This window comes from Talpa europaea (genome assembly GCF_964194135.1).
Source record: "Talpa europaea genome assembly, chromosome: 12".
In the NCBI taxonomy this organism is placed as follows: Eukaryota; Metazoa; Chordata; class Mammalia; order Eulipotyphla; family Talpidae; genus Talpa; species Talpa europaea.
Window position 1 is genome coordinate 11241970 of NC_140079.1, and position 14650 is coordinate 11256619.

The 14650-nt window shown below is 44.2% G+C and overlaps 1 protein-coding gene across 1 annotated transcript in view; it reads left to right on the forward strand.

Moving 5' to 3' along the window:
- Positions 1-299: 299 nt before the first annotated feature.
- The window catches only part of DDX10 (DEAD-box helicase 10), a gene marked incomplete at its 5' end in the record, with an annotated part of 219133 nt that continues 204782 nt past the window's right edge, over positions 300-14650 (forward strand). Inside the window, 6 exons of the mRNA XM_084251435.1 lie at positions 300-485; positions 8507-8567; positions 9601-9731; positions 10085-10243; positions 11194-11314; positions 11900-12089. Of these exons, the coding sequence (XP_084107561.1) occupies positions 300-485; positions 8507-8567; positions 9601-9731; positions 10085-10243; positions 11194-11314; positions 11900-12089 (848 nt within the window). The remainder of the gene's footprint in view (positions 486-8506; positions 8568-9600; positions 9732-10084; positions 10244-11193; positions 11315-11899; positions 12090-14650) is intronic.

Consider the following 14650-nt stretch of genomic DNA (forward strand, 5'->3'; position numbering starts at 1 on the left):
TCCGCCCCGCCCTCTTCCTCAGACGGCCCCGCCTTCGTTTCCCGGGATTGTTCTGCTCCGCCCCGAAGGATCCAAGTAACCAATCAACGCCCGCTATTTCCTTGTCGTCATTGGCGCGTGCCCCGGTTTCAAAAGTCCGGGGGCGGGCTCCCGGCTCGCGCACGCGCCGTGGGCCTCCTCGCGCACGCTGGTTCCGCGTCCCCTCCGAGCCCTGCCTCCACCTGCCCGTAGCGCCTCGTATTTGAGTGTGTGTGAGGGGGTGCGGCGCGGGGGGCTTCTGGGCTGTCCACCCCGTCGCCATGGGCAAAACTGCCGACTCCAGGGGTCCCGGTGGCCGGCCCGACCCGGTGCGGAGCTTCAATCGATGGAAGAAGAAGCACAGCCATAAGCAGAGCCAGAAGAAGCAGCTGAGGAAGCAGCTCAAGAAGCCCGAGTGGCAGGTGGAGCGCGAGGCCATCAGCCGCCTCATGCAGAACTACCAGGCGGTGAGGCGCGCGCCGGGAGCGGGCTCGGGCCGGCGGGCGGGCGCGGGCACGCGTGGCTGCGGCCAGGGGCTGTGGCGGGAGGGGTGGGCCTGTCTCCGGGGGCCCTGCCCGGGCAGCACGTCGTTGGGCCCGGGGCGGGAGGAGGGCGTGGGCGAGAGGGGCCGCTGGGGGCCGGTGGAGGCGCCACAGGTGTCCTCTCGGGGCTAAACCCAGGCCTCCTGCCGGTGCTGGCCGCCTCTCGCGCAGGGCAGCGTGCTTAGGAGGCATCGGTGTGTGAAGTGGCGGTGATACTCGCAGAACCCAGGACAGCCGTCGGGATAAAGATTTCTGTATTTTGAAGCACTCACTGCGAGCTTTATGGTAATGGTTTCCCCGGGTGTAAGTTTATAGATGAGGATATGGAGGCACCGTGAGTGTAAGAAACTTGTCCTGAGCCTCCCACTTTGTGGCTGCTGTGGAATTGGAGTCGTGACCTATGTTTTTCGGATTCCCCAGTCTTTGCTTTTCGCCTTTAGGCCAGACTTGTGTCCCTCGACAATTTCCATCTTCTATTCCTGTGCCCGTTTTATTTTCTCCACTTAGATGCTTGTCCCCTCCTGAAAACTGGCATCGAAAATCTGGACTCTGGGTCTGTTTCATCCCCACATTGTAACTGAGTTCCCCTCCAGGGATCATTTTCATCCCTTGACACTTTCACTTCTTGCTATTTGAAATTGACGCTACCTTAAATCCCATGTCAATGTCAGTAACTGACATGGGATTTAGAAGAGTTGCCGCCTTCTAGTGCAGTCAATGGGGATTTAACATGTGGGGTGTTTCTGGAATGTACCTGTGTCATTCAGCTTTCTTTAGAGCGATCCTTAGATCAACATTATACAGGTTGACTTGCCATCTTCTCACAATAAACTGTGAGGTTTGTTGTCATTGCAGGTTTCCCCGTGGTAGGGTTCTACTTGGTAGGTTACTTTTGAGGGCAGGAAACAACATTACCTTTACTTTATATGGAATAATTTTAGAGCATTTCCAGATCCACAAAATCATCTGTCAAATCATACCAAATCTGAACACTATTTACAGATGCTGGGGATGTGGGGGAAGCCGATATACAAGTGAGGAAACTTTTGAGGCACAGCACAGTTAAACTGCACAAGGTTAAACAGCTAGTAAGTGAGGTTCTTAATTCAGCTTAGGTCTGACACCAGAATGCCAAACTATTTCCATTTATTGCATTGCTGCACAAATGTTTAAAAAACAGTGTTTTCACTAAGTTCAAAGAGCAGCTCCCCTTCCCCCTTATTGTTTCATAATCTTAAAAATATTTAAGATTCTCGTCAAGAAATATAAATGAAGTGTGAAATCAGCTGTTATGAGTAGCAGTGTTAGATCCTTGCAGATTTGTTCTGTAGGTTACTAAGGTGCAGATCCTCTCTGTAGGAACACTGTAGGGCACTTTAGATGTTAGCGCTTGTGCAGAAATTTACTGTGGCCCCCAGCACACAAGTGGTGCTCAGTAGTCTCACTGGAGAAATACTAAATGACTTGACTCAAACATTTTGAAACAGTTGGACAGGTACTTGCTGGGGCCTAAGTAAAAATAGATGGAAAAAAATACATGTCTTTGTCCCTCAGGAACTGTGATGGAGGTGGGGGGTAGGTGTTGATACATTTTCACTGATGTTATAGTGGTAAGCACTTAGAGTTCTGTAGAGGTAGGGGGTGCTGCTTTAGGGGAGCAAAGGTTGAGTTGTCCTGTGTAGCTCCTACCTGGCCAGGAGCTTATAGGCCAAACTTGGTCTGGGAATTAGCTGTGGGTGGGTTTTACTCCCACAGCTGCTTCTGTATAGTGCACGAACTGCCCAGCCTATTGGAGCTTGTTCTGGAATGATGTGTTCTCTAGATAGAGAAGCTTGGCAAGGACATTGGAGGTGGAGGAAGCGACATGAAAGAAGCAACATGAAAGAAAAAACCAAAAAGCTATGAGGGTACGTGGTGTTCTTCCCTTGGAACGTGGCTCATCTCCCTGAATTGGCTTCAGGTGAGGTTGGAGAAGAGGGTTGAAGGTGGACTGAGGGACCTTGGAGGCAGGAGGAGTCAGAATACAAGTTCCCCCTACTGTACATAAGTAGAATGTTCCTATTTGGTATGCTTTGGAAGGTGATTTTTGAGCCTTCTTAGACCCCCCAGAATACTCTTCCAGATCAAACTAAATAGGAATGGCCTATTTTCTGGTGGCAGGGGTAACCTGTGAAGGCTTCCTAAATATTTCTATGAACCTATCTCTACATTAAGGTACATGGCAAAGGGTAGTTAAGGTCTCTAATCAGCTATAGATGTTTTGATGGGCTCATCACACAGGGTACATAAGTGTGGAGGAGGGAAGCAGAAGAATCCATGCTGGAAAGATGTGCTCTCCTTGCTGGGACTCTGAAGAGGAAGAGGTATTGGCTATGGAATGTGGGTAACCTCAAGAAGCTTGAGGAGGCAAGGAAATGGATTCCTCCAATCACTAGAAAGGATCCATCTCTACCTACACTTTGATTTTTACTTTTAGCTAAGTGAAACCCAGTTTGGATTTATGACTGGTAGAACTGTAAATTAAGTGATGTTGGTTTAAGCCATTGTTTGTGGTAATTTTTATTTTTCTAAGATTTTATTTATTTATGCATACAAAAGCTTGAATGTAGGCCAGAGATGGGAGAGGGAGGGAGGATTCACCAGAGACAGAATGGGGAGCAGAATAGATGAATTGACTGAAATACACTGCTGAGGGGAGCAGCGGGTGAGTCAGGAGAGGTCTGCTGCACCATGTGGGTAGCTCCCTGGCTGGGGATCGAACTGATGCTGCAATGGCTGCTGTTAGCTTCATAGTGCTGAGATTTAAACCCTGTGCCACCATGTTTGTGGTGATTTTTAAATAGTAGGAAACTTACCTAGAGGCCAAGCTCAGACATTATCTGGAAGGAAAGAGGCTTCAGGAGAGAGACTTTGGCTTCAGGAGGAGACTCGGCTTGACTCTCCTAAAAAGATCTGAAATGGGGCTAAGGTGGGCTATAGCCTCCAAAGGACAGTGCCCAATAGAGGACTGGTCACTGTGGTTTCTTCATCTGTGCAGACAATTGCAAGACCCCTCAGGTAACAACAACAGTGGGATTTATTTAACCAGCGGGAAATAAGGAGTTCTCAAGGCCACGAGTGGCTGGCTGTCTCACCTCAGATAGCGTCCACGGTGTCCAGAAGTTCTAAACAAAAGGCTGCTCCTCCAAGATGGTGCTATCCTGTCAAGGGCCTGGAGCTTGGGGCACACCGGCAAGCCATGGGCCAGGATCCAACTCAACACAGCTGGACATTGTAGGGCAAGTGAAAATTATCAGGCTTTTCTGCCCTCCCACCATTAGCATTAATGATGGATCCCTGCTGTCCTACATGCGTGCCTGATGGTGGACACCTGGAGTAGGGTGTGGGCATGCATAAGTGGACACACCTGGGCTGAGAGACTGGGCTTATAAGGGTGGCGTCACGGGGATGCCAGCCGAGTAGCAGAACGAGAGCAGAACCAGCAGAGCGGTGAAGGAGAAGCAGAGACCACGAGAGAATGCTGGAGAACCCAGAAAGAGTGAAGATTTGTTGGGGGCTGGGAGGCCACCAGCCTCCTGGCCCCACTGCCTCTCTGTACCTGGGTGCGCACTACATATGATGTAAAAAGCGCAGTAAAAGCCTGAAAAGCCACCGAGGGCTCCAGGACTCCTTTACCTGTCTGTCCGGATCATAGAGAACCTGCTCTGTGCCTTCCTGGCACTACAACGTGCTCACGGGTGGGGCCGCTGAGATGAGGCTGCAGCGGTCACAGCCACAGTCTGAAGGTTGGAATGGACAGCACTGGACGCTGGACCAGACAGCAATGGAGGCAGCAGCACTGGGAGGTGGTGCCACCAGGTGATTAATAGCTGTGACCCAGACACTGTGCCCGTTTCCTGTCAGCAGGGCTGGGTAGCACTGGCCAGTAGTGCTGGTCACCCAGTCACTAGCGTTACTGCTCTTTGTGAGTTGTTGGCTCACATCAACCACAAATAGCTCCTATAAGACACCAGGGCCAAGGCCTTGTGCTTCTTCCAGGGCATGTCAGAGACAGGCTGGAGGCAGGCAGCAGCCCCTGGCCTCTGCAAAGCTCTGGTTTTTCTGTGACCTTTTTCCAGCTTCTCCTCTTCCTTTGACGGTGTAGTGGCAGGAAGGCATAGAATGAGATTCTATGATCCGAGCGCACGGGTGAGGAGAGGAGTCCTGGAGCCCTCGGTGGCTTGTCAGGCTTTATTTGGGATTTTACCAGGTACATAGCAGGCAGGGGATACGGGGAGTGGTGCGGGGCGGCGGGAGGCTGGCAGGCCTCCCAGCCCCTGGCGAATCTTCACTCTTTACTGGGCTCTCTCCGGTGTCATCTCGTGTCTTCTTTCACTCTTGTTCTCTGCTCTCTTATAGCTCTGTTCAGCTCTCTTGCTTGTTCTCTTGGCGTCCCGGTGATGCCGCCTTTACAGGCCCAGTCTCAGCCCAGGTGTACCCACCTATGTATGCCCACACCTTCCTCCAGGTGCCCGCCATCAGGCATGTGTTGAGGACTGCAGGGATCTATCATCTATCCTAATGGTGGGAGAGCAGAAAAGCCTGATAGTCATTTACCCTACAGGAGGTCAGCTGCTGGATGCGTCTGAGAGCATCCTGTCTGAGCAAGTAAGTGTCCAGTCCAGAGCATCCCAAGTGAGTGCAATTGAGTCCCATCTGAGCAAGTCTCAGTGCAGGAGTGCCATGGCAGAGCAGGCCTATGAGTCTAGGGAGCAGCGAGCCCGCTCCGAGTGTGCGAGAGTCAGAGCAAGTGAGAGTCCAGCCAGCATGGGAGCGCAAGAGTTCCAAGCAAGTCCTGTTCAAGCAAGTCCCAAACTGGATCCTGCCATCTCTCTATCCCCTTTCAGGTCCCCGCCTCCTAGTCTGATGGAACTGGTTTCAGTACTGTGGCTGATCAGCTCATCTATGAATCAGCTCGTATAGCTTGCGCTAATCGGTCCATTCCACGGTCCTGGCACTGAATACACGGTCCTCTCTGTCTGCAGCCGGAGGGAGCTACAGTATTGGAGCAACCCCATGGGGCTCCAGGGGCTGTGTACCCTGGCGTGGGAGGATAGGAGAACCACTGATGTCCACCACTACTGCTGGCTTCTGCCAGCAGCCTGAGCCCCAGGGGGCCATTGGTTGGTAGCAGTAAAATGCCTGCCACCCACTGCCACTTGAACTGCCTATAAGCAGTGCTTTGGCACAGTCTCCAGTTTCACTTAGACACAGACCTTTCAGACCTTGCAGACCTTTGCGTCAGCTGCATTTATTGGGAGTACCACTGGCCTATGCATGGCATCTCTGAAGAGCCATAAACACTGGTGCTGTGGTCCTCTGGCACTGCCTCTGAGAGCTGTCCAGTCTGGTATCTGGCACTGAAAAGCAGGTCTTGGGGTTGCTGCCATGGTGATGCTGCAGTAGCGCCATCTCTGACTGCCCCTGGCTGCCACAAATTAGTTGGATCCGGATCCTCTGCTTACCAGTGTGCTAATAATTCCAGGCTCTTATCAGCGGGACAACTCTGTCTTGCTCCAGCAGCTTTTGGTTTTGACTACTGGACACTCTCGGGTAGGACAGTTGGCCATTTGTGGCCTTAGAAACTCTCCTTATCTCAGTCACCTCTTTGTAAGTAAACCCTGTTGTTGTTGCACCCTGAGATTGAGCTGTCTTGTAATTGTGAGCACAAGGGTGAGAACCCACAGATTGCAATTTCCCCAGACTTACCTCTGTTTCATGGGGTGCATGTTGGAGGGGCTGATGGAAAGTGGGGGATTAAAGCTGATGGAGAAGACATTATTTGTTGTGGTTCAGCAACTGTTTTTGCCATTGCTAATGACTCAAAAGTCTGCACCTGGGATTCATTTAGACTTTTATTCATTTGCACTACATAGAAGCTGCATTCTAATCCCAATTTTGTTTTTTCTCTTAATCAGAACTAGGTTGGCTGTGTTCTGAGGCAGATTGCTTTTCTTCCTTTGATTGCATTAGGTTGAACCTTCTAGCAAGTTTTTATACTTTTCCCCTGCTTTAGTGAGAAATGAGTGTTGTAGGATGTACAGGAGGGTCTAAGGGATATCCATCCTGTCCTCCTCTTTGGCCCCTTTATCTTTTCTGGCAGTGTTGGGAATTCTTAAATAAGGACTGTCACTGAAACATCTGTTCTTGGATGTTAGAGGAGGTGTGAATATTGCAAGGCAGGCGCGATTGTTCTAAGAACAGACAGGGAATGAGGGAAAGAATTGTTATATTTCTTTTGTAGGAATCACACATATTTTCTGCTGTGGTTGTAAATATTCCTTGGAATATAATTGAGAGTCTTCTAGAACAGGTTCAGCAGACTCCTTCTGTAAAAGGCCAGTTAGTCAGCATTTGGCTTTGCGGGCCGTGCGTGCTGTCATAGCATAGACAGTGTATAAAGGATGGTTGTAGCTGTGTTCCAATAAAACGTTATTTACAGAAAGGGGTAGCACATTGGGTTGGGCCTTTGGGCTATCATTTGCTGACCCCTGTCTACAGCATCAGTGGAATAAAAATTTGCTTTTCTCTTTGAGTGACTTCTAGGAACGTGGTGTTCCCTTGTAATGCCCGATGAGTGCCAGAACAGTTTTCATGCCTCACGCTCTGCTCCCTTCTAGGAGCGTAACAGACTTGAGAAAGATGTGCAGTATTTCCTCTGAGCAGTGCACTGCTCCTCCGCGCCTCTCTGGTGGGGGCACGGGGACTGAAGAGTGAGATGCCGATAAGCTTTCCATTTGCTGGGAAAATGGCTTTTTAACTGATAATACCACAGGTGCCAGGGTGGACCCACCTAATTTTAATGTCCTGTTTGAGGGATTACCTTCTAATTGAGGTTCCTTGATGGGATGGGATATTATTTGAATAAACTTGACTTCCTCTAATGCTTGTACACTGATTCCTTCTCTCCAGTGTTTTCTAAAGTGATTTGTAGAGATTAAGGCAGCATTTTAATATTTGTGTTTTCAGCATTTGAGACCACAGAGTAACCCTGCCTGGGCTATGATAAGAATCTTGGAAAAGCTGAGGCATCAACTGTAGAATGAAATACAAGTTGTCATCCCTTTATAGCCTGGAGTCTAATTTAAATAAATGAACCTTACAAATAAAACTTTCCCTTTTGTGAATCATGAATAATTTGGCAGCATATTCTGAGATCTGAAAAGTAGTTCCTGTGTTCAGTATCTGTGATAAAATAATTCTCCAGAGCATCTGAAATGAAATTCCGAAAATTGGGTTTATGCTAATGTATAACATCGGTAATGAACATTAAGATAATGTAAAGTTAAAGGGCAAAATATTACTTATTGTGGCATCAGAGCATCACAGAGATTACTTCTGGTTATTGTGAAGTCACTACCTTTCAGTAATCCCCCAAGTGAGTGGTTGTTGTCTGCTTAGATTTCCCATGCCTTTGATTTATGGTTAAAACTTTGAAAGGTTTGTGCTAATGAGACATTTCTCCAAATAACTTTAATCTGTTCTCCAAAATGTATCAATTGAACCATTCTCTTTGTGGTCTGTGGTTTACAGTAAATTTGCCTCTTATTAAACTGATTCCTTGAAGGATGGACTGAAAGTAAATTTTGTTCCTTAAATGAATGTGAGGTTTAACAGTTTTAGAGATGTGGGATGTACAAGGTAGTAAGGAGAATATGTTTTAATGAATCAGGATTTAAAAAAAAAATCAGTTGAAATGGTTACAGAGTTATATTTTTGAGGAATAACATAACAGCTTCTTAAAGGCATATTTCCTTTCAGAGGAGATGATGCTTTTTAATTAGAAGGGATGATTGAGTTCAGTACTCTAGTACCAAGGATGAGCTGGGCAGCAAAATGTTTACAAAAAATAAGCATATATTACACAATGAACTCATCTGACTTGGTTCTTTTTTTTCCCCCCTCAGATAAATGTAAATGAAATTACAAGATTTTCAGATTTCCCTTTATCCAAAAAAACATTGAAAGGTAGGTATGTATTGTGATTTTTGGGATCTTTTGTTCGATCTACTGGGTGCTTTATAAATGTTGAAAAGTTTCTGGAGTTTATTTAAAAAATTTATTTTTATTTACGCATACAAGAACTGGAACGTAGGCCAGAGGTGAGCGGGGTGAGAAGATTCACCAGAGGCAGAGTAGGGAGCAGAACAGGTGGATCGTCTGAAAGACACTACTGAGTGGAGCAGCAGGCCAGACAGGAGAGGTCTGCTGTACCATGGGGGTTAACTCACTGGCCAGGGATGGAACCCATGCTGCAGTGGCTGGTGACAGCTTGATAGCACTGAGACTTTAGCCCCTATGCCACTAGGGAGGCCCAGGTTTCTGGAGTTTGACCTGAAATCTTATTTTGGCCAATAATTTTGCTATCGTGAAAACCTGTAACATGAAACATTATTAATTCATTTGAGTTTTATGAAGGTGCCATTCTCCGCAGCCTTTCTAGACTGGGTAAAGAACAGTAATACAAACCAACAAGATGCCGGGGCCTCTGAATACTTAAAACGAAGCCTAATTTTATTAAAGTAAGCAAGAGAACAAACATAAAAGTGACACATTTTGTATTAGTTTGCCAGGATTCCCATCAGAAGATACAACTGACTGTGGCTTAGATTACAGAAGGGAGGCTGGGAGTTGAAAGATGAAGGGCTGGACAGGACAGGTTTCCTCAGAGGCCATGCTGGAAGAATCTGTCCAGTCTTTTCTTGGCTTACAGAAGCTTTCTTGCTGCCATCACATTATTGTCCCTCTGTGCATGGCATCCCTGGTGTCTTCCAGGTGTCCAAATTGCCCTTCTTAGAAGAACGTTAGTTGGATTGGAGCCTTATACTATCATGGGCTTGTTTGAACTTACCACATCTTTCAAGGTCTCTCTGAACAGTCATATTCCAAGGGTCTCTAGGTTGGGACTTCAGCATATGGGTTTGAGGGAATGCAGTTTAGCCCATAAAACTCTTCTTTCGGGATATTCTAAAGTGTCACTCTCCTCTCTCCTTGCTGCCAGGTTTGCAAGAAGCCCAATACCGCCTGGTAACTGAGATCCAGAAGCAGACCATTGGGTTGGCCTTGCAAGGCAAAGACGTGCTGGGAGCTGCCAAAACTGGATCTGGCAAGACTTTGGCTTTCCTTGTCCCCGTGAGTGGTTCATTCATCCTGGACCGGATCCTCTGTTGTGATTTTAAAGCATGTCCTGTCTAGATAGAAATAATGATCAGAATAGTTGTTTCTTGTTTTTCCTTGATGTCTGGAGACACTAAAGCCTTTTGGGAAATCCTAAAGTCATGTTTTTGATCAGGTTGGGCAGTATAAATCCTGTAACTCTGGACTCAGAGATGGAGCATTGTGTCTTATTGTCCCTCAGCTGTTATCCCTAGCTTATTTTTAACAAGAAGAAGATGTCTCTGATGTGCAGGGGCCAGGTGGAGACTTGGGATCAAAAAGCCACTCTCCAAGGAATTGCTGAACATATGTTTGCTGTTTCCATCAAGGTGCTGGAAGCCTTATATCGTCTGCAGTGGACCTCAACAGATGGGCTGGGGGTTCTGATAATCTCACCTACGAGAGAACTGGCCTATCAGACCTTTGAGGTTCTCCGAAAAGTAGGAAAGAATCATGACTTTTCAGCTGGTCTCATCATTGGTGGAAAGGTTTGTCCTTTTGTCCTTCCTTCTATCACTTTTGTTGGAAACTTGTGGCATTTGACAGGGAAGAGGTGGAGATCTCATGTAGACACACAAGGTAGCCCCCTAGACAATTCCTTGTGGGGTGTAGTACCCTGATGTGTTCACTGTCATTTAGAGTCTGGCTGTCAACTTTGCAGGGTCAGAAAGCCCATTTTGTCAACTATTTGAGTGGCTTGGATTCTGAGACTAATATTCTAATAGCTCTGCAAACATATCACTGTTAAGTTGGGAGAGATGACATTTCAGTATAGTACAGCATCAGAGCTTTCCTGGGTCAGCAACAAAAGAAAGAAAGATAGGAGATAGTTTTGAGAGATGCTTATTTTAGATCTAGGTCCTTAAGGTTGTATCTGGAAGGCCCATATCTGTTGTGAGATAAATACTTGGATTCTTGAATTTGTGTGTAAACATAGACAAATAATATCACAAATCCTCACATCTTAAAGTAGCCAACCCCTGCTTTAAAAAGAATATTCTGTGGTTCCTGTTTCCAGGATAGAGCCTCTAGAAAGTAGAGTGCTCAGCTTGCTTTTCAGTTCAGGAGGTGCAGTGTATATGTTCATTGTCCCCGGGGCCCGACTTCAGGGAGGGGAATCACTGCAGCTCACGAGTGTTTGGGCACTGTTGGCAGGCCTGAGCAGAAATGAAGACTGGGGGCATTCCTGTGATAGCATCCTTGGCCTTGAAATCCTGGGTGTGATTAAGGAATTTTGAGCTCTTGAGGTTTTCACTAAGAATTTTTATTTGGCCCAGAAATTTGGATGTGCTGCAGAAATAGAAGGGAGAAATTATGTTTGTGTCTAGAGAAGCTACATTGCTGTGATGAATGCCACATACAGATGGCTTTTATAGTCTGGATACACAGGCTGCTCAGTGATGTGTCTGTGTAATCAAAGGAAACAACTGTTTTTCAGGATCTGAAACATGAAGCTGAGAGGATCAATAACATAAACATACTTGTTTGTACGCCAGGCCGGCTTCTCCAACACATGGATGAAACAATATGCTTTCATGCTACCAATCTTCAAATGTTAGGTGAGTCTAATGAATTTCTAAGGAAGAAAATCTCAGATTTAGGGAAACCCTCATATATTGTAACGTTAGAAATATTGCATTGTTAAAATATTATGATTAAAGACAAACAACTTTTGGCAGATGGGTTCTAAATTCAGAGATTGCAACTAGACTTTTTTGCTTTAAAATCAAGATAGAATTATATTCTTTTTATATACTTGTATACTTAATGTCTCTTACGTGAAATTAAGCACTTCAGTATTTGACGTTGCTAAGAGTTTTAACTTATATTCATCTATATCTGATGACATTGCCTAGAGTGTATTTAAGTCAGCTTTTTATTTTGGAATAATTGTAGAGATATAGAAAATTTGCAGCGATATCTCAGAGATGCTGTGTACTGATCCCCCAGTTTCCTCTAGAGTGGCATCTTACATAACTGTGTCAAAAGTGAGACATTAATATTGATACATTCTATAAATTCCAGATTCTAGATTCCATCTTTTTTATTTTCTAGGATCCCATCCAGGTACCACATCACATTTAGCCTAATACGTAGCTTAAATGTTGTAGTTTCACTTGATAAAGTTCTTTTCCCTTTTTTAGTTCTTGATGAAGCAGATAGAATCTTGGACATGGGCTTTGCTGATACCATGAATGCTATTATTGAAAATCTTCCCAAGAAACGTCAGACTTTACTTTTCTCGGCTACACAAACCAAATCTGTGAAGGATCTGGCACGACTGAGTTTGAAAAACCCTGAGTATGTCTGGGTTCATGAAAAAGCAAAATACAGGTATGTGCTATTTGAAACCATATTTAATTCTGTCAAAATCAATGTTCAGTAAGAATTTGATATTTCAAATTAATGCTACTTTTCTAGGAGAGGTCTTTTGTATTAGATAAGGAAAGAATAATAAATATATTAGTAAAAATTAAAATTTTTTGCACCTTTAACTTTGAGAATTCTCTGATGCAGTATTCTGGGGAACAAATAATTTTTCATAAGATGTGAACAGGTATTCACTATCCATCATAAAATGGGGGTGAGTTGGTGTGTGTGGGAGGAAATGTATTCCTGGATAGATAAATAACAAATGTTGAGTAAAACAATTCACTTTAAGACTTCTGAGAAATTTAATATTTTCATACGCATTGTGATTCTCTAAAGCATGGGAGAGGAATATTACCTCTTTCACTTATCAGAATCTTATCGCTGCAGAATCATTCTTTAGATCTAGGTCTTCATTATGTAGGACTAATATGCTCTGGAACACATTTTTATCAAATGGATTAATTTCTAGCAAAATACCTTTCTGTTTAAAACGTTCAAGCAGCTGTTTTGACCTCACTAAAAACGGAAGAATAAGGTACATGTGTTTGTGGCTATAGAAGTGTAGGGGTGTTTGTGATCTGTAAATGTATCGGTGGAATTAGGTTTTTTGAAAATTTCATTTAAAAAATTGTATTAAGGTCATATTGGTTTATAGCTCTGTGTATGATTTAGAAGTATGGGATCACACCCTTCAGGTGTCGTTAGCGCACCACACTCTCCAACAGGGCACCCGCCGTCCTTCACCGCAGGCCACTGTTCCCGCTCCTCACTTGTCTCTTCTCCTTCCAGTAACCTCAGTTCTACAGTCAGATTTCTGGGGTTTGTTGATGGTTTGATTTTATCTGACCTTTTGTTTCTCTTTATTCCACATGTAAGTGAAACCATGTATTACTTGCTTTCTCTTTCTGACTTATCTTACTTAGCCTAATCCCCTCCATGCTGTCCTCATGGCAAGAGGTCATCCTTTTTAATAGCTGAGTAGTGTTCCACTGTGTATGTATACTGTGTTTTTGTAATTAATTCCTGTCCTTGGGCTTGCTTTTCATACTTTGGCTATTATAAATAGTGCTGCAACGCGCAGAGGATTGCATATACCTTTCAAATTAGTGTTTTTGCATTCTTCAGGTAGATGCTTTGCAGTTGAATTGCTGGATCATATGGCAGATCTATTTTTCATATTGTGAGAAACCTCGGTACTGTTTTCCATAGGAGCTAGATTAGTCTACATTCCCACCAACAGTGTACGAGTGTTCCTTTTTTTCCACATCCTTGCTAACATGTGTTGTTTGTGGCCTTTTTGGTATGGGCCAGTCTCATAGGTGGGAAATAGGTTTTGAAGTGTATTCTGATATAACTGGAAGCGTGTGTCTGTGTTTCACATGATCATTGTTGCCGACATGGAAATACTCTGCTTCCAGAAGTGTTTTCCAGTAATTCAATTTGTAAATTTGAATCTGTATGGATTCAACTCTACTGTTATTTTTGTCTTAAAGCTTTCATTTCTTGCTATGAAATGTTAGTCTAAAAAGAAATAGATGGGGAAAATGAATTGGGTTATCCTCCTGGAAAGCCTTCAAATACAGGGAATATGGGCATTCAGGCCCACTTTGACCTGTTCAACCAATAGATATTTAGGCTTAAAATGCGATAAGATGCCGGACTTTCCACTACCTGGTGATCCTAATGGATAAAGTTTGGAGAATCTGAGTACTGGTAACTTTGAATATTGAGAGTTCATGAATGGAATAGCAAGAGTTACTTGAGCTAAAGCTTAATATTGGGTAGACATTGGTCTTTGTAAAGTTGTGTTGAGAGAGCTTACTAAAGTTCTTGATACGACTAATTTGATAACCTAAAGACTATATCTGTTGATTATTTTTTCTTAGTTCTTTATGCTGTTTGTTTTCTGCTTTTTTCCCAAAACTCGTTAGTGTTTTTTTTTTGGCCAGATACTGATAATCATTGGAAAGTTTCTAAACCTTTTATAGCTTATCAGTTAATTGTACATATTATTCCTTTTGCCAGTCTCTGTAGATAATAAGTTGGTTGTTATCTGTGGATCATGGTTTGTTGGAAAAAAATGAATGCAAGGACTGTTTATTTCATAAATGATTTTCAGAATACATTTCCATCATCTGTAGAAAATGAGACTTTTGGAGAACATTTAAGAAGGCAGATCTTAGTGACATCCTTTATAGAACTGTAGTTAGAAAATAATGACTGCAGTACTCTGTAATTTCAGATTGACCTGGCGCACTATAAAAAGCAGATGCTGCTATGAATTTTGTGATTATTGAATTTTCCCCTTTAGCAACTTATCAATTTGGTTAATACTCCATGAGAGACAGTAGTCAATATTTTAAGGCATTGTATAATATCTATTCTCAAATTGTGAAGGATCCAAAAAATAACATTTAGATCTTTCTGAAATTGAATATCATAGTACATAGAAAAACTATGCCAGTGTGTGTTTTTTTATTGCTACATTAGCAGAAGGGTGATAATATCTTTTTAAGAGAAAA